General features: G+C 55.9%; 1 protein-coding gene across 2 annotated transcripts in view; it reads right to left on the bottom strand.

Annotated features, from left to right (window-relative positions):
- Window positions 1–17,748, bottom strand: part of SLC12A3 (solute carrier family 12 member 3) — a 39,824-nt gene extending 22,076 nt beyond the window's left edge. Inside the window, exons 1-15 of one of the 2 annotated variants that reach the window (XM_061387273.1) lie at window positions 17,252–17,748; window positions 16,657–16,800; window positions 15,182–15,257; window positions 14,435–14,530; window positions 13,994–14,133; window positions 13,494–13,604; window positions 12,360–12,471; window positions 11,439–11,569; window positions 6,825–6,909; window positions 5,729–5,883; window positions 5,340–5,447; window positions 4,750–4,873; window positions 3,112–3,213; window positions 2,050–2,205; window positions 1,288–1,387 (exon numbers count right to left, since the gene is read on the bottom strand). In XM_061387273.1, the coding sequence (XP_061243257.1) occupies window positions 1,288–1,387; window positions 2,050–2,205; window positions 3,112–3,213; window positions 4,750–4,873; window positions 5,340–5,447; window positions 5,729–5,883; window positions 6,825–6,909; window positions 11,439–11,569; window positions 12,360–12,471; window positions 13,494–13,604; window positions 13,994–14,133; window positions 14,435–14,530; window positions 15,182–15,257; window positions 16,657–16,800; window positions 17,252–17,533 (1,922 nt within the window). In that variant the 5' untranslated portion in view covers window positions 17,534–17,748. Of the gene's footprint in view, window positions 1–1,287; window positions 1,388–2,049; window positions 2,206–3,111; window positions 3,214–4,749; window positions 4,874–5,339; window positions 5,448–5,728; window positions 5,884–6,824; window positions 6,910–11,438; window positions 11,570–12,359; window positions 12,472–13,493; window positions 13,605–13,993; window positions 14,134–14,434; window positions 14,531–15,181; window positions 15,258–16,656; window positions 16,804–17,251 lie in introns of both variants that reach the window. The other variant, XM_061387272.1, reaches the window with a different exon arrangement.
- Window positions 17,749–18,938: the final 1,190 nt, after the last annotated feature.

Genomic DNA, 18,938 nt, shown 5'->3' with positions numbered 1-18,938 from the left:
TCCTTTCCTAAGCAGAGGAACCAGCCCATGGTCCTCCCATCCATGACTCCTTTCCAGCTCTCTCTGTGGCCAGCCACCACACTGGGTGTTCCTTGTCCCTCCTGTTCAGGCCACCACAAGCTCCCCTGGGGCGAACCTCCCTCCTGCTGCTCCACCTAGTGTCCCTGCTCCGCCCAGCACAGCATGGTGTGAGCAGAATCAAGACTGCGAGTAGGGAGGCCCCTCACTCATGAGATCACTGTGTTACTGGGTAGAAGAGGCAGCCAAGGCTCACAGTCAAGGGTCACTACCAGACTCAGTTGGAACCAGACAAAACTGGCCATTCACCAGCTGTGTGAGTTGGGGCCCATTACTTAACCTCTCCTTGCCTCAGTGTTCTCATCTGTGAATGGGGTTAGCAGTTTCATATACCTCAGAGGGTTGTGCCGACGCTGTGTAGGTCACCTAGCATAGGATTGACACCTAGATACGTCCGATCATTAACATTGTGATCTGTTGGGAAAGGGATTCTGGAGGTACAATTTCCTTCACTTAGGAGGGGAATCAGCTTTGAAGAGTACTTGGGAGAGGCTCAGCACAGTCAGCCTCACAAATTATAACATCAGAGCACCCTTACGAACACAGGTGGCACTTAGAATCTGTAGGTTCTACATCTGCAGGTTCAACCAAGTGTGGCGGGGACTTCCCTGGCGGCCCAGTGGCTAAGACTCTGCACTCCTAATGCAGGGGGCCCGGGTCCACCCCTGGTTGAAGAACTAGATACCACATGCTGCAACTAAAGATTCTGCACACTGAAACAAAGATCAAAGATCCCACGTGCTGCAAATAAGACCCAGCGTGGCCAGAAAATATTTTTTAAAAAATCAAGCATGGAGATTGAATCTGGATGTGGGACAGTGGACAGCAAGGGCCAAAGGTTCTAGGCTTTCTACGTAAGGGACCTTAGCACCTGAGGATGTTGGTATCTGGGCAGGGGATGGGAGGTGGGGCTGGATCCAGGCCCCGGTGGACACGGAGGGATGTCCGTGTTGTTTGTTTGTATCGCGCAGAGCATATTCCACTGTGGAACTTAGGTACAGAGAGGCCACTAGACTTGCTTGGGCCCCACTGGGCAGCATCTACTCTGGTCTCCTGACTGCTGGGCGATGCTTCCCGACCCTGCTCCCTCTCCGAGAAGGGGCCGTGCCCATCCTGGGTCTGCTGGTCAGGTGTCAGGTCTTGGCTGGGGATCTCCAGAGCAGGGTCAGAGCCAGCCCTGCACCCCAGGCACCCCGAGCCCGTGCTCACCGGTAGTTCTTGATGTGGTCCTCCACCTCATTGAGACCCACAGAGTAGCTCAGGGCCAGGTTGTAGGAGCCCGCCTGTACCGAGGAGCCCCAGTTCACCTCTGAGGTTAGAAGTCACGGGAGAAACCAGACATTAAGTACAAGGGAGGGAATGTTGACCTTTAGGAAGCAAACACTCATGGGAGCAGTTGACAGCCTGTAGTTCTGTTCCTAACCTTTGCACTTACAATATGGCTACACGCTCAAACATTATACATTACATCAAGCTATTGAACTCTACAAACTAGTCTCCTCCTTTGACAAACAGACCTTCACAATGACCTGGAAGGCCAAGTTCAACTTGAAAGTTCTAGGCTTTCCTGGAGTTCTTTATCTCACTCTGAGAGTGCTGTCTCCTGGGATCCTTGCCTGCCTGCGTGTAGACACCCCTGCCCCTGTGTCCAGGCTCTGACTGCCTGCCTTTCTATCAGGCAGCCCCTGGTCTGGTACGCACACCAGCAGGCCAGCCACTCTCCGGAGGTTGGACCTGAGCAGGCAATTCCAGGTCCTGGGTGTCCAGCAGGAGGTGGTGTGGGCTCTGAGTGGGCACACTCCCTGGGGGCTCCTCACCCCATGGGGAGGGATGAGGCTGGAGGACCAGAGGGAGCCCTTGGGAGCACAGACTCTGAGACAGGCCCTCTGGCTGAGCTGATGGGCAGGCTGGCTCAGCAGCCTCAGGGCGAGAAGGGGACGCCTGACCCCCAGGGCCGCCTGAGACACACACCTGGCTTCTTGTAGATCACATAGAGCAGGAGGAAGAGGACCACGCCGATGGCGATGAGGGCCGCCCACCAGGTGAGGAGGAACATGATGACCACGGAGATGATCGCCCCAAACAGCGCTGCCCACTTGCTGTAGTATCGGAACGAGGGTCTCCACCCTGGTGGGGGGCACAGGGCATGGGAGTACACTCAACACTCTGGAGTCTCCCTCTGAGCCAGCACAGCTGGGCAGGGTCGGGGTGGCAATGCCCATAGTGCCTAGAGCCGGGGTCCCAGCCTTTGCCCACCCATCTTGCTTCCTGGGATTGGGCTTAGAAGCACTGATAGAGCCACACGCCTGCCTTGGTTGGCACCCTCCCACGTGAACAGGCTGTACCAAAGGACAGGCATCCGGCTCTGGCCAAATACGGCCACAGGACACCCAGCGTCAGCAACACTGCTGGCTTCCGGGGCTCGCACAGAGCCAAGGGGGTGAATGGAGGGGAAGGAGTTGATTCTGCAAGGCCCATATCTGCAGCTGTGCCAGGGCCACCACTAGTGAAAGCCACCCCACGGCACAACTCCAGGGCACCGTGGTCCACGGCCTAGGGAAAAGGTGGCTCGGGGACCAGCTTATCAGCAGTTTCAGGCCAATTGGAAAAAGTCTTCCTGGAAGACTCTTTGCTGCCATCTGCCAGAAAGTATTCATAATAAACATATAAATCTATGATGTCGTGAGTGGCGCCCCCTGGAGTTGGGCAAGTGCAACCTGCAGCCTCTCTGGTGATTTTCTTCTCTCTCTTGGGAACCAGGTTCCTGACTCCCTTAAATCTGGGGGAGGAAGGCAAGAGAAAAGTCTCTGCACACTGTAAACAGTGTATGAATCCATGCAGAATGTATGTACATTGTAAGTGCCTGATAAAGGATAGCTGTTATTATTATTATTGGAAAGTTACCTTTAATTGACTTCAGTTTGACAGATGGATGACCTTGGTCTTCCCACCTGCATCCATGTCTTCCACGTCCCCTCTCCATACCCCAGCCCCAAGTGTCACTTCCCGTGGAGAGAAGAGGGCCTTGCTTACCAGGAGAGTTGGTGATGGAGGCATGGAAGCAGCTGAAGTTGATGAGGGCGTAGGAGCACAGGAAGAAGTTGGAGATGATGGGGGCGATGGTGTTGAGCTCAGCTTCAGGGACCCAAGGGAGAGAGGAGACAGTCTGTTGGGCAGCTCCATCACAGAGTCCCCAGAATCCTCCCTCTCAGGGTAAGGGAATGCCAGACGGGCCACCAAGGCTCAGTCTCAGCTTTCTCATCTGTGAAAGGGGCCCATCATTTTGTGAATCTCAAAGCCCATTGTTTCGTAACAATGGAGGATGGAGAGGAATGCAAGGGTGGATCCTGTCAGGCTACAGGATGACCCAGGACAGTGACTGTCACTTCTTTTGTGACCACAAATTGTAATAAGAAATACATCTTACAATGCAACCCAAGACACATGCCATCTGTTATCTGAAACCTTGGGGCCATATCACAGTTCCATCTGCAGTGGAAGCCTGCTCAAGACCTGACTCCTGCCCTTCCCTGTCTGGCGAGCCCCCTGCCCTGGCACCCCGGCACACTTCTGCACATGAATCCTTGTCTCAGGGCCTGCTTCTGCCCGATCCCCGAACAAGACAAGCGCCTCTGTGTGCCGGGTCTTCTGTACACAAGTCCATTGAATCAGCACAAGAACCTGACCAGGAACATCTGAGATCACTGTCCTCCGTCTGAGGTCCAGTCAGAACCACCCAGATGAAAGGACATCAAATTGGAGGAGGGGGTGGACCGCAGGGTGAGCAGGAAACAAGCAACAACATCCAGGACCCCGGGCCTGACCAGGTGTTTCCAGCCCTGGGTGTGGCCCTCCTGCCTCTTCATCTGGTGTAAGACCCAGTCTGGAACGTTTCCCTCGAGTGGAAGTGGGGCTAGACCATGAGGCTACGTCTCCTGGGTTGGCGGTGCTGGCCTAAGTCGCAGGGATTCAGCTGTGGCAGGAAAGCACCCCCCAGCCAGGGGAGGTTCACCAGTCACTGACCCTGGCCCCATTCCTGCATTGGGAGGAGGGCCAGGGGTCTTCATGGCCACTGCTTTTGCTCGGTCGGGTCACCTCTCTCCTGGCAAGTTCTGCCTTGTTGACTAAACTTCAATAAGTACTGGGGAGTGGGCACACACGAGCGTGTGCATATATGAATGCGTGTGTGTGTGTGTACATACGTGGTCTATTCCTGCCCATCAGCGACACATCCTCTACGCATTGTTGCTCCCATTTTGCAGACAAAGAAACCGAGGCTCTGGGAGGTGAAGTACCTTCTCCAAAGTCACTCACCTGGCACATGGCAAAGCCAGGATAGAGGTCAATCTAGCTAGCTGATTAACTGGGCTCTTCCTCCAAGGGCATCCCCTGTTTCGGACCCCAAGGGACCCAAGTAGCTCAAGGTCTGAGAAATGAGGCTGGTGTAGCTTCTGCACCTACAGAGATAGTGACCCAGCTGCTTGTATCAGCTCCCGAGGAGCAATCAGTCGCTTGCCCTGTGCTCCCAGTGTTTCCTGGGGGCTGGTTCAGACCTGGGGAGGGAGGGCCCAGATGCTAGCACACAGGAGGGCAGAACCAGGGAAAGCAGGTCGGGCCCTGCCCTGTGGCTGGCCAGACAGGTGGCGGCCCTGCGTGCCCTCGGCCACTCACCGATGATGATGAAGGCCACGGCGATGGCATAGGCCAGCAGGTAGCCGCGCACTGGCTCGTTGTTCTTGCCATAGCCTTTGCCGAAGAAGCCGATGAGCGGGTACAGCTGGTCCAGGCACAGGCACTGTGGGCACAGGGCGACGCGCTCACCCCCGGCTGGGACCTGCCCGTCCCCTCCCCTGCGGCCACCTGGACTCCAGCCCCTGCTTGCTCTCTCTGTGACCTCAGCAGGGCACTTCCTGGCTTCTGTCTCTGTGAAAGCGGGGGATATCCCACCTGCCTTCTGTCTCTGTGAAAGTGGGGGATCTCCCGCCCTCTCCACTTCACCACGAAGACTGAAAGGGCGCTGATCACATCGGAGAGAGACTGGGAGGGTGGGCTGCAGACGGGGTGCCAGACTGTGCAGGGAGGGTGCAGGATGGGAAAGGTGGGTGCTCTTCAAAGCTCAGCGCAGCAAGAGGGCTGCTTCCTGCAAGCCTTTGGTTTCTCAGCTCCTTTCCCTCCCATCTAGACACCAGGTCACATGACTCCTCCGGCCTCTGGAGGTCACCTGGCCTCTCAGACTCTCCCGCCCCCTCCTGAGGCCTCACCTGGAAGACTTTGGCGGCAGAGACGAGACAGGCCAGGGCAGAGGAAAGGGTGGCTCCAAAGATGCCAGCTGTGATCAGGGGTGCGAAGCCTGACACCATGCTCATAGTCTGCGGGGACATGGGGTTCAGACCTCCGAGGTGAGGGGTGGGCCCAGAGCCCCCACCCGGGTCACCCCAGTCCCCATGGCAAGCAGAGGCTCTGTCTGGAAGCTTCCACCCGAGCCTGCAAACCTCACTGGGGACCCAGTGCCTGCGGGGGCAGGAACTGGGCCCGGAGCCCCTATCTGAAGCTCTTTCCCCAACCTTGAGCCATCCTCCCAAGCCTTGTCTTCTCCAGCCCGTTCCAGCCTCCACCCGGCCCTCCTGGGGTCCGGCGGGGCTGCACGTGCCTGGTAGTAGTTGATGAGGCCGTAGCGGCAGCTGCGCTGCTGGGCGCACTCGGTGAAGTTCCAGCCGTAGCCACAGGCCAGCCCCTCGCAGGCGCCTGAGCCGGGGGTCACCGTGTCATTCAGCCCCCCAGAGGCATCTCGAACCACACAGGAGCCTGGGGAGGAAGGAGGGTGTGGGGAGGTCTCCCTCCCTTCCTCCCTCCTCCCCTGCCACCCGGAAAATGCTGGTCACTTCTGCAGAGGGCGAGATGCTGCTGCTGGGCCAGCTCTTCCTTTACTTTGTAATAATGATAATCATTTTAGCTCTATGTGGGAGCACTTTCGACATGCCAGGCCCTGTGTTAAGCATATTAAACACTCCTGGGAAGCAGGTATTTCTATTATTTTTGTTGTTGTTGCTATTCTATAGAGGCACAAGGAGCCTAAGTGACCCAAGGTCACAGTGTCCTCCTTATGAGGGAGACCTGACTCTAAGGCCCCGAGTGGCTATGACTGGGCCACGTCCCTTGGCCATCTGTGAGCAGCTCACCTCGCAGGGTGGTTACTGAGAGCAAGAGCGTGTGTGAGGGTCTCAGTGAGAGGCGAGTGTCAACAGCCCAGGCCTGGGTCCAAAGCCCACCTCTACCACTCAGGCTGTGTGACCTTCGGCAGGTCACTTGACCTCTCTGAGCCCTTGCTTTCTCCTCCATCAAAAGGCAGAAATGACCAGTGCCTGGATTAAATGTAATAAGGCATGTAAAGGACTGAGCACATGATAATAAGTCAGTTGCTAGAATCATCTTCCTCATCCTCAGCATCACTATTTTTATTATTATTCCTAGGGTTGGAGCTTGATTTTTCCTACAGGATTTTACACTCTTGAATCTGTAACCTGAGGTTTGAAGGGATCAGAGGAGCCTCGTCTGACCCCACATCTCCACCACAAACTACCTCCCACCATAAAGATGTTCTGGTTGCCACCATGGTGCCCCCCACAAAATAAAATCCACGGCTCCACTTCCTGGTGTTGCCACGCCTTCCCGGCTTGGCCCTTCCTGTTAGAGAGCCGACTGCACCCTGTGGCCCCTCCCTCTAGCGCTCTGGGCTGTCAGCTTACCGATGGTGGCCGAGATGGCCAGGTAGGAGACAGTGGTCCAGAAAATGGCCATGAGTGTTCCCTTGGGGATGGCTACTGCAGGGTCCTGGAGGAGAGAGGGAGGGAGAGGGGGGTCAGGCAGCCCCACCCAGGCCCTGCCCTTGTCAGGCTGAGGGTGGGGCCACCACCCCTGGCCCCTCAGAGCCCTTTCCCAAGGGGCATCTAGAGATTGAGCACCCACAGAGGAGGACGGGAAAGAAAGAGGGTGGCGGCTGAGACCACACCCAGGGCCCTGGGAGCCAGAGGCAGGGAGAGGAACTCCTAGCAGTTCCTCTGGTCCCTGAGGACACCTGGCCAGTGCTTGCCCTGGGGGCGGCGAGGGGGAGGGCTCCGGAATCAGCTTGTGTGCGTGCATGAGCGCTCAGCTCTGTTTGACTCTGTGCGACCCCATGGAATTCTCCAGGCAAGAATACTGGAGTGGGTTGCCATTTCCTTCTCCAGGGGATCTTTCTGAGCCAGGGATCGAGCTCATGGCTCCCTCGTCTCCTCACTGCCAGGCAGATTTCTTATGACTGAGCCACCTGGGAAGCCCCCTGAGCCATCCTGCCTGCGGTCAGATTCAGATGATCACTGGGCAGCCTGCCTGTCCTCCCAGGCCTCGGCCCCTCCAGCCTCACAGGGATGCTGGCAAAACAAACCCATCCTTGTCAAGCTCCTAGACCAGGACCCAGCTCATCAGTTGGGTTTGCTGCGTGTAATCCCCATTATGTGTCAAGTGATTTGTTTGATTACATAGCCAGGAATATATAGACCAGGCCCCAGCTTCCTCCTTCCTCTCAGAAGAAGAACTCTGCTGGTGCTTTCCTGGCAGCAACAGCAGACGTTCACAGCCACATCACGTGCTTCTCTCTTCCAGGCGCTTCTTCAAGCACAACTTCCTGAGAGGCGGCTGGTGGGGAAACTGAGGCCAGGGAGCCAGGAGGAGGGCCCAGTTTGCAGAGCCTTAAGCAGCTCAGCCCTGACATGTCGAGGTCCATAGCCTCAGGCCCACCCCCAGGCGGCACTGGTCCTGGGTGGAAGGATATAGGCTGGGGGTTTTACAGCAGGTTTCTGGTCTAGGTATGGACCCCAGCCTGGAGGGGAAGGCCACGTCAGCCATGGGAAGTCAACCTGCCCGCCTTCCCTGGGCCATTCTGCTCGCCACTCAGCTGGCAGATGCAGAAAGCATCAGAGGTGACATAACTTGGAGGGACCGTGACACTGTTCAAGTTCATGGACAAGTCAAAACAAAGCTGGCCATGGTCTAGCTCTCTGCCTCAAACACCGGGGGCCTGAGGTGGAACCCGTGGTCACTCTGTGATGATGAGGCCCTGAGGCCTGGCCCAAGGGAGGAGGTACAGTGGGATCTTGCCCACACAGGGCAGATGGTGTGCCCACCACAGGGAGGACCACAGTGCACTGGGGAGCAAGGTGAGGAGACGCTGCCAGAACCCCAGAAGGCCTCATGGTGGAGGGTCGACTGAGGGCACTCTGAAGGCGCTGGGTGGGGAGGAAGGGGGTGGCAGGCCAGAGAGAAGTGGGAGCAGAGGTGCCGAGCTGAGGGAGGCTGGAGTCTCTGGAGCATCCTAGCTCTGAGGTCTCTGCTCTGCAGCTGTGGTCCAGCCAGCCCTGCCCTGAGAACCAGGAGGGCTCGCTAGGTCAAGCACACAGGGTCCCTGGGCCCAAGGCCAACAGACCAGGTCAACGTCCCATCTCACCTATGATGGGATGAATAGTGTCTCCAAAAATTCACATTTATCTAGAACCTTAGAATAGGGCCTTATGTGGAAATAGCATCTTTGCAAATGCAATTAGTTAAGATGAGGTCATACGGGATGAGGTGGGTCCTCCGTCCAATGACCTGGTCCTTGTAAGAGGAGGAGAGACCACAGAGACATGCAGAGGAAAGAAGGCCACTTGAGGACAGAGGCTGAGACTGGAGGGAGGCAGCTACAAGCTGAGGAGCCCTGGGATTGTTGGAAGCCTCTAGAAGCTGGGAAAGATTAAAGGCAGGAGGAGAAGTGGTCAAAGGACGAGATGGTTGGATGGCATCCCCGACTCAATGGACATGAGTTTGAGCAAAGTCCAGGAGATGGTGAAGAACAGGGAAGCCTGGTGTGCTGCCGTCCTTGGGGTCGCAAAGAGTCGGACATGACTGAACGACTGAACAACAAAAGAAGTTGGAAGAGGCAGGGAAGGATTCTTCCCTAGAGCCTTCAGAGGAGCACAGACTCTACAGACACCTTTGTTTGGACTTCTGGCTCCTAGAACTGTGTGAGAATAAATTTTCCCTGTCGTCAGTCACCAAGTGGGTGGTAATGCATTATAGCACCCATGGGAAGTGAATACACGAGGCCTCCATCCCGCCCTCACATCTTGGTCTGAAGTCTCAGAGCCCAGCTCACAGGTCAGGAGTATCTGGATCCACATCCTGCCTAGCTCTCGCTGGCTGCGCACCTTAAGACCAGTCCCTTACCCTCTCTGGGCCTCAGCACCCTCCCTACTCACCTGTGAAATGAGAGTAGGCTGGCACATAGCAAGTGCACAAGCAAGCTCACCAATGTGAGCGGTGAGGTGTGAGCTGTGTGGTCACACAGCCTAGCACAGATCCCACGGCAGTCACTAGGAAGTCCCTCGTCTCAGTCCCCATCTCCCCATCAGAAAATCGACTTCATAATAACGCTTTCCTTGGCTTTAGCACAGGGTGGTTGTGAAAAGGAGACCTCCCTGATACTGTGGTCATGAGACTGCTCTGTAAGTGCTAAAGGGTTGGGGGATGCACGGGGTGAATGGAGACAATGACATCTTTGTCATCACCCCTTTAGGGCTCGGCTCCCATGTCACCTTCTCAGGGCTCTCTGGCCACTTTAGCCCCACCGCCGCCCCAGGGATTCCCTCCATGCTTCTCTGCTTGCTTTCTCTCCCCATCACTCAGCCACCATCAGGCAAACTACACATTTCACTTATTTATTTGCCGATTGTCTCCCCACGAGGCATGTGAGCTCCGTGAGGGTGGGAGTCTGTGTGTTTTGTTTACTGCTGTTTACTTCCTGTCCACAAGACACTGGCATCAAACCAGGGGCTCAAAAAATACTGGGTGAGTGATGAAGTTGTGATGAAGTTGAGCCTTCGGTATTCTAGAAACTTGGCATTCCAGATCCTCTGCCCTCTGTGTGCAGGGCCCTGGGCAAGCCCCTGAGCCTCTCAGAGCTGGGTCTGCTCCTCTGTAACGTGGGGACAGTGAAGCTAGAAGACTATGGTGGCACCAAGGGTATTATTTGTAAAGAAGGAGGCACCCGGACTTCCCTGGTGGTCCAGTGGCTAAGACTCCGAGCTCCTAATGCAGGGGGCCTGGAATTGATCCCTGGTCAGGGATCTAAATCCCACGTGCCTCAGCTAAGGCCTGGAACAGCCAAATAAATAAATTAATTTAAAAAAAAAAAAAAAGGAAGGAGGCATTGTGCTGGCCACAAAATGACACTGACCTTGACAACTGGCCCTTGGCACTTCCTCTGGGCTGGGCACCGTGCTAGCAGATTATGTAAATTAGCACGCTGAACCCTTCCTGCCCTCTGAAGACATGGCTGTGTGAGTCCCATTTTACAGCTGGGGAAGCTGAGGCCCAGAGAGGTTTTTAAGGGACTTGCATGAAGTCCCCACGAACAGGACTACTCTTTGCTGAGGACGTGCTGTCCCAAGGAATGGGCAAGGGGCCAGAGCCAGGAGGAAAGGGCCCCTTTAGGGCGTGAAGGCATTTAAGACAGAAGAAGGTACCCCTACCACCCCTAGCTCCGAAACAGCTGCTGGGCCCTGATGACTGCACACTGGGCTGGTCAGTAATCTAAGAAGCTTGATGAAACATCTAGATAAATCCCCAGGCTGCGATTTCTACGACAGGGCTGGGAGAGGGAACCAGGCCACTGAGCACATGCCTGCTCTCTGCCTGGAGCTCAGGACAGGCAGACCAAGCCCCTGCTGGCCGCTGCCCAGAGAAGCGAGGGAAACGGCAAACACAGCCTCCCTCTGAATTCCAGAGCCAGGCTGCATTCGAGAATGCCTCCAACGCACGATTCTTAATTCATTCAAGAACGTGATCAGGGAGCACTTTCAAGTAGACCTGGAGGTGGAGGGTGAGGGTTCCCAGCACAGAGCCAGGCTCCTCTCTCTTCATCCCCATGTGTGTGCCAGCTCCTTGGTTAACCCCTGCTGGAGAGGGCTCCGCCGGCACCAGCTTCACCTCCACCCAGAAGTGTTGCTGGAGCTCCTGCCACCTCAGCCCGCACGTCTCCCCCACTTTATTACATACTCAACTTCTGCTCTTACACTTCCCGTTTGCCATATCCCACCACTATCCACTCGACAAACAGGTCAACGGAGGAGACCAGCCCATTTTGGGGGTGGCATTCAAGGCCTAGAGCGTTGTGGTGCCAGTAAACATCCTTGGAATTGAATGGCCTGAATGGGATGGATTTGGGCTGGTCTGGATTGAGTTGAGCTGAAGTTTAAAAGCTCTGGCCCTGGGGGCTCAGTGCCCAGCCCAGTAGGACATCCTGGGAGGAAGGAGCAGGAAGTGGGAGAGATGGACATCCTGCTCACCTTGAGGTCCCCAGAGATGTTGGCTCCTGCCAGGATACCTGTGGCCGAGGGGAAGAAGATGGAAAACATCCCGAAGAAGCTGCCGTCCATGCCTCTCCATTCAGGCACCAAGTTTTGGACAAAAATGTCCGCTGGAAAAATGAGGCCTGAGTCAGGGCCTCCTGGAAGGTCCGGCACCCCTTGCTGGGCCCAGCCAGGCAGGCAGGGGGCTCCCATGGCAGCTCGTGCCTCCCCGTGTAACTGAGCAGGATCCTACGAGGCCTTCCCAGAATAGACCCCTGCCCATGTCCTCTGCCTGCCTTTTGTCTGGTAGGGAGAAAACTTTAGTCAAAGACGAAATTTAATCAGAGAACTGAGAAGATGTAGAGAGAACGGAAAACAGTCAAGTAAGACAAAATAATAATAATTTAGCCATTAAACAAAGTACCTCCTCTTTTGCCACAAGGGCTGTAGATAATATTCTGAGCCAAATCCTTTCCAACTGTTCTGCAGCCACTGACACCCCCACCAGGTGGGAGAAGTTAACTGCGTGCTGCCCACAAGTACGTAGACCCCAGACCAGCTGGAACCAGAAGGTTGATGATGCTGACTCCCGACCCACCTCACCACCAGCCAATCAGGAGAAGGTCCTCGAGCTGGTTACACCCCCACAGCCCCCTCCCTCTCCCTGTCTTTATAAACCTTTCCCTGAACGCCTTCAGGGAGTTTGGGTCTTTTAAGCATTAGCTGTCTTGAACTCTGCTTGGTGCCCTGCAGTGAACATTGCACTTTCCATCACCACAACCAGTAGATGGGGTTTACTGCACACAGGCAAGTGGACACAAATTTGGCAAGGTAACAGAGCCCTCAGAATGGGCCAGATAGGTGGGGCAGACTGTCTCTATCTCCAGAGCCACAGGCGGGGCTCCAACCCACACGTACCTCGGTAGCTGAAGAAGCCTTTGGAGGCCTTCTCCTCGGATGGGGGGATCAGTGTCCCCACCAGATAGTTGGCGAACGAGACCATGATGACGAGGAAGAAGAGCACCTGGGCCTGGGGGGAGAGGAGCCTGGAGGTCAGACAGTCTGGCCCTGCCTGTTCAGGGAGTCCCAGCAGGGAAGAGCTTGCCCAGGTCCTTCACTCTCTCATTCATTCAACACCTATTATGCTGCAGCCAAGCTCCTGTCTTGCAGACAAATAAGGAAGGTGAATCTAGTGAATGAACGGGGGTGTTACGGGGACTGGGTTGGGGCTCCTTTAGCAGGGTGGCCTGGGAAGATGTCTTCAGGTTCCTAGAGGAGGAGGGTAAGGGAGCAGCAGCATGACAGGGGCATTAGCTTGCTGCGTTCAAGGAACTGGGAGAAGATGTGGAGTTGGAGGTCAGAGGGTGAAGGTGAGGAGGGGATACAGGGCCATGCTCGCCAAGCTTGCCGCTGAGGCCTGACTTCTCTCCCCTTGTTTCATGCTGAACCTCTGATCTGGGGCTGGGCCCAGGTTCAGAGGATGCTCACATTTCCCTAGGCCCTGTTACAGTAAGGTGTGGCCATGGACTGCGTTCCGGCCAATGGGATATGAGCAGAAGGAATATGTATAACTGCCAGGCTGGGCCGGAAAAGTAAAGGGAGGGAGGACAGGGATTTTCTCCTTTTCACCCCCTTTCCCCTTCCTGGGGCTTCCCTGGTGGCGCAGTGGGAAAAAATCTGCCTGCCAATGCAGGAGACAGAAGATTTCATCCCTGGGCTGGGAAGATCCCCTGGAGGAGGAAATGGCTGCTGGCTGGGCTGTGGCCATGGAAGTGGGGGCCGTCACGGGCCAGGCAGATGAAGGCCGCACCCCAGGGGTGGAGAGGCCACAGGATGGAAGGAGCCTGGGTACCCACCATACACCCTGCGGCCACACACCTGAGAGAGAAACAAACAACTCTGGCTTGAGGCTCCCTTCCTTGGGGTCTCTGTCACCCGGCAGAGCTCAGGACCCGGCTGATACACACAAGAGACGGAAGCAGGAGCAGGCCCCAGGACTCCGGCTTCTGCACTTGACCTTGCCCAGCCCCCTCTCCAACCTCCTGCCCTCACCTTGGACTCCCACTCCATGCCAGCAAGGGAGATGGCCAGCAGAACAGTGACGGTGACCACGCCGATGATGCGGATGTCATTGGTGGGGTCCACGATGGGCGAGCCATACTCCTGGGGGAGGGGACAGGCCAGGCTGCGTGCTGTCTCCACACACCCCACCCCTCCAGGCTCCTCCACCTTGATTTACCTCATTTATGGGTGTCTGCTCACAGGAACACACACACTCAACCCCCTTCCCTGCCAACAGGCCCTCCATAGCAACTGCTGCATGGGCCTGGCAACTTGGCCCTAAAGGCAACACGCACCCTGGAAGGTGGTTTCTGGGAATAGTCTTTATTTGCTGAGATCATCATAGTCACCTGCAGTTGTCAGACTGTGGCTTTGGTCCCTGATGGGAAAGCTGGGCAGAGAGAGGCAGGAAGGCCTGGCACAGATGGGGTGGGGGAGGATGCGGCAGGCCACCTGAGCTCCCTCTGCCCAGGCTCCCGCCCCTGCCTCACCTGGAGCAGGTCCCGCACAGTCTCTGCAAAGCCCACGGTGTGCATGGCCACGCCCACGGCATTAGCAAAAGCAAAAATGAGGCCAATGGAGCCGCCTAGCTCTGGGCCAAGACTCCGGGAGATGAGGAAGTAGGTGCCACCTGTAGGGGACAGAGTCAGGAGCCATGACACAAGAGGAATTGTCTGGCTGGGATGGACTTGGGGTAGGCAGAGCTGAGGCTGGGAGGAGGTGAGCATGGGACCCAGCGGTCCATGGGGGAGGAAAGACCCAAGGCCACCCCGTGGGTGTGGAGAGACTGCCCAAAGCCTACATCTGCAACCAGAAGAAGCATTCCCCGTTTGGGCCGGGGTGGAGGGTAGGGAGTGGTTCAGAGATCTGCCCCCGGGGTGAAGACTCAGGGTCCTACCAGAGGAGGATCTGGGGGCTGGGGTGGGGCCTACCTGACTTGACCTTGCCGTTGGTGGAGATGGCGGAGATGGAGAGGCCCGTGATGGAGGTCACGGTGACCGAGAGCAGGATGATGATCCAGGTCAGGACTGTGGGGGCGGGGGTGTGATTGCCCCAAAACTCAGTCAGAGCATTTCCAGAATGAGAAGCCTGAGTCAGCCAACCGATTCACAACGGGACTTAAGTTACTTTCCTTCTCTGAGTTTCAGTGTTCTCATCTGAAAAACGGGTCTCTGTCTACCTCATGGTATATTCTGAAGAGCCAGGGAGTTGATAAGCCAACGTGTAAAGGATCTTAAGATATGGATGGGGAAGTATTTTTTTTTTAATAATAAATAATAGTTACCTCTTGCTGAGCACCTCTGGGTGCCAAACCCTCTGCCGTTTTACGCACATCAGAGGAACAGTTATTGCCACAATTTGCTAATGAGGAAACTAAGGCTCAGAGAGGTTAAATGCTTGTCCAAGGTCACACAGCATGCTACAGAACCAGCAGCTGCTCTGTCCTTAGTGAGAGGTCCTAACCCAGAAGCTCTGTGGGAGAAATTTGGCTCCAAGAGGTTGACTTCCTGAGGGCAAACTGAGCCAGGGAGAGCCCCCAGGCCTGCCGACCCACATGCAGTGCTCCTCGACCGCACTGCCCTGACCTCAGCCACTGCAGGGCCCCGGGGGCTCCATAACCCGAGTTCAAGCCTGGGAGGACCAGACCCCTTCCCCCGCATGCCAGAGGCAGCACTTACCAATGCCCGCCTGGGCGGTAATCCAGGGGAGCCGCAGATACAGAATCACACCCCAGATATTGAGCATGCAGCGGATCTGGGAGGAGAGGGGCGTCAGAGGCCACCTGGGGGCCGGGTACCCCAAGATCAAACACATACATCCCTGTCCCCAGTCATGGCCCGGCATCAAGCACCTAGGGGACACCTGGGCTCTTTCTTTGCTTCACCCACTTGAGCGGGTACCCACTTCAGTGCCTCTCTGGTTCTATGGGGCAGGGAGGGGAGGGGTACCCAGAGACCCACCTGTCCCTCCCACCACTCTCCTGCCCTCCTTCCATCGAGGCCTGAGGATGGGCGGCAAGTCTAACACCCGTCACCCCGCCCCAAGCCCAGGGTCCTGTGTCTGCCAGCCCCAGTCATGGCCCAGTGGCCAGCTGTTGGCCCACAGCCTGGCATTTAGGGAGAACTAGGCAAATGCCAGCTGAGCTGATGCCCCACATACAAGCAGAAGTCATGGCTCAGGTTGCTGTGATGTCAGCTTCCAAATTTAAAGCCAAGCTGGAGACCACAGCTGAGGCTGGAATTCCCACATGGGAGGGAGGTGGTGGTCTTTGGAGTGGGACAGGTGGCAATTACAAGTTCTGGAGATTTCTTTTTTCTTTTAGTCTTTAAAATTTTTTAATTTAATTAAAAAAAATTGAGGTATAGTTGATTTACAATATTGTATTACTTTCACATGTACAACAGAGTGATCCAAAATTTTAGGCCAGGAGATGGCGAAGGCCTGCATATGTGCTGAGGTACTGAATGGGGCCCACACAAGGCTCTGAGCACCAAGGGAGGGAAGGAGGCCAGACGCTGGATCTAGGGGGAGGGGTGACCATTCAGATGGAGAAAGGCACAGCCTGCAGAGAGTTGAAAGAGTTAAGGTCAGAACCCAGGCCTCCTGCCTCCCAGAGTGGGACTAAAGCTTTCTCCTAGACCTCATGTGACCCCCTCTGTAAAGTCCCATAAAGTCTTTCAAAGCCAAATTCATTAGATTGTTTGCTGTCTCAGTGGGACCTAACACGGCAAACCATCTCCTCATCGTGGAGAATGAGAGAACAGTTGTGGAATTGTGTGTTAGGTGCTGCCCTCTCGTGGCTCTTAGGGGGAAAAAGTTTCTCCCAATAACTCCAAGGCAGGCATTGATTCATGCACTTTATATCTATTAATTTGTTTAATGCTGATCATTTCATAGATGAAGAAAGAGAGGCATGGACAGGTCACACGATGAGTGGAGCAGTCAAACAGAGATCCACCCCAGGGCCAGGCCTCAGTCTCGGGGGGTAAATGGAGGTCAGGAAACAAAAAGGGAGAGAAAATCTGAGATTGCTTTGCAGATGGGGAAACTGGGTCGTGGGTCTGCCTTGACCACTGCCTAATGAGAGTCAGAGCTGAGTTTGAATGGAGCTCTGTCTCCCCAACCCCCATCCCTGGACGTTCCATCCACTCACCATCACCCCTTTGACCCAGCCAAAGCGCACGGGCTCCTCAGGGTTCTTCTCGCCATTGATACCTGCCTCATCCTCCACCAGCCCATCAGTCATCTCATGGCTGGGCCGGCTGTCAAAGGCAAGGGCATGCAGGTGGCTGCCTTCCTGCTGGGAGCCCAGAGACCACGGGTCAGGCAGGCCGGGGTCAGGACAATCCAGCTCCCTAGCTCCTCCACCATTCAGCCTCCGAGGAAGCACACCTAGTAAGCCCCCTCTCTGCTGCAGACCCTCCCTACCCCTCTTTCCTCATCTCCTTTAGGTGTGTTAAACCTCTCTAAACTACTGGGAATTCATTACTTCTCTGGGAAACCCTAGATTGCTTGCCTGGGTTGCCAAAGACTGGGCAATAAACATTACAACATGTGCCCAGAGGCTTACAGCTCCCATGCCCACATTTCACATGGGCCTCTCAGCCCACGAGGAAGACCGTTCTTGTCTTCCATGGAGACCCCTCTGTGTCCCTATGACACAGATGACAGAGCTGAGGCTTAGAGAGGTTAGGTAACCGGTCGAGGTCACACAGCAGGAAGGTCTGCTCCTCTGGGATGGTGTTTACCTTAAGGAAGGAGTGCAGGTCGGCCAGCGTGGGCCGGACCTTTCGGGGCTCACCAGGCAGGGCGCTGTTGGCATAGTGCTCGTAGGCGGGCACCACATCGATAGTGTTGTAGCCAAAGGTGCGATTGTAGAAGGTATTGCCGTGGGTCAGGTGGCTGGGGTGGCTGCTGTCATAGGCGGCCGGTGGGGGGGGTTCTTCGCCCCCCAGCAATGTGCTGATGGTGAAGCGCCCACTGCACAGAGCAGGGTCCCTGGGCGCCTCCGACACTGGCAGCTCTGCCATCGTGGGCTCTGGGCGTCAGGGGAGGGGTCCAGGGTCGACGGGGACACACAGGGTGGCTTTATAGGCTGGGTCCACAGCAGGGAGGAGACGGGGAGGTTGGCCCAAACCGCCCACAGCTGGTCAGCAAGGTCCCTGGACAGGGTGGGAGGCAGAGCACGTGCCCATTGCTGTCCTGCCCACCATTTGATCACAGAGATAGCAACTGGCCTTGGACTGGGAGCCGGGGCTGGCGCAGTCCCTGGGTCCTAGGGAGGCTCTCCTGAGTCTGGGGGCAGCAGACATCTGCAGCTGAATCCCAGGAAGGAGTGGACCCATAGGGACACTATGAGGGACCCCAGAGACAGCCTGATGACCCTCAGAAACTTGTGTCAGTTTTATTTACTTAGCATTTTGAATAGCTGAGTGGTGTGACATTTAAAACTGTGTGTGTGTGCTCACTCAGTCGTGTCCAACTCTTTGCGACCCCTTGGCCTATAGCCCACTAGGCTCCTCTCTTTATGGGATTTTCCAGGCAAGAATACTAGAATGGGTTGCCATTTCCTACTTGAGGGGATCTTCCCAACCCAGGGATCAAACCTCCATCTCTTGAATCTGCATTGGCAGGCAGAGTCCTTACTGCTGTGCCACCTGCAAAGCCCCATTTAAAACAATACACACACACATATATAAAAGGTTAGTCTCTCTTACTCAGACCCGAGTCTAATACGTCCTCCCAGAGGTATCTCAGAATGTTTACGCCCTTAGGTACCAGCAGCCCTAAGCAGAGTTCAGCAGGTCCCAGGTGTTATCTGCAGTTACCAGGGGACCAATGAGCCCCTGGGGCTTGTGGCTGCAAGACTCGTGGACACCGACCCCACGCACACTGCTTATAGGGCCACTGGGGTATGGAGCCCAAGGAGCCAGCCCTCACCCCCTACCCTGGGCCAGCCCATGAGCAACCAGCTCCCACGGCAGGCAGCGGGCCAGGCAGGCTTGTTTTGCCAGCATTCCTGAGGTCAACCTTTGAATGCACAGTGGCCATGAGGGCATCAGTCTGGTCACCAGAGACACAGAAGCCAAGGCAGGGTGGGGAGCTGAACTTTGAGTCATAGAGGATGAAACAGAAGTAGCTCAGGGTTTGAAGAGATGAGTTAGTGTGGTGGATGATGCTCTGCCAGAAAAGGACATCCCCCAGCTGCTGGGAGGAGTCTCGGCATCTGCCCCTATGGGAATAGCCTTGCCTATGGCTAAACTCCCCCGTGGAGCTCTCCTCCAATGATGGGTGTGGGATGCAGAGGCCTGGTGCCCTGCCCCCGGCTGCAAAGGCCCACCCCAGCTCCAGAGGTCCCTGGGGTCAGCTGAGGCTTTGTCTCCACAGCAGCCCGTGGCCCACTTTGCTTCTGTCCTGCTGCCTGTCTCCTCCCCA

This window comes from Bos javanicus, chromosome 18 (genome assembly GCF_032452875.1).
Source record: "Bos javanicus breed banteng chromosome 18, ARS-OSU_banteng_1.0, whole genome shotgun sequence".
Lineage (NCBI taxonomy): Eukaryota > Metazoa > Chordata > Mammalia > Artiodactyla > Bovidae > Bos > Bos javanicus.
This window is presented reverse-complemented; position numbering and strand designations above follow the sequence as displayed.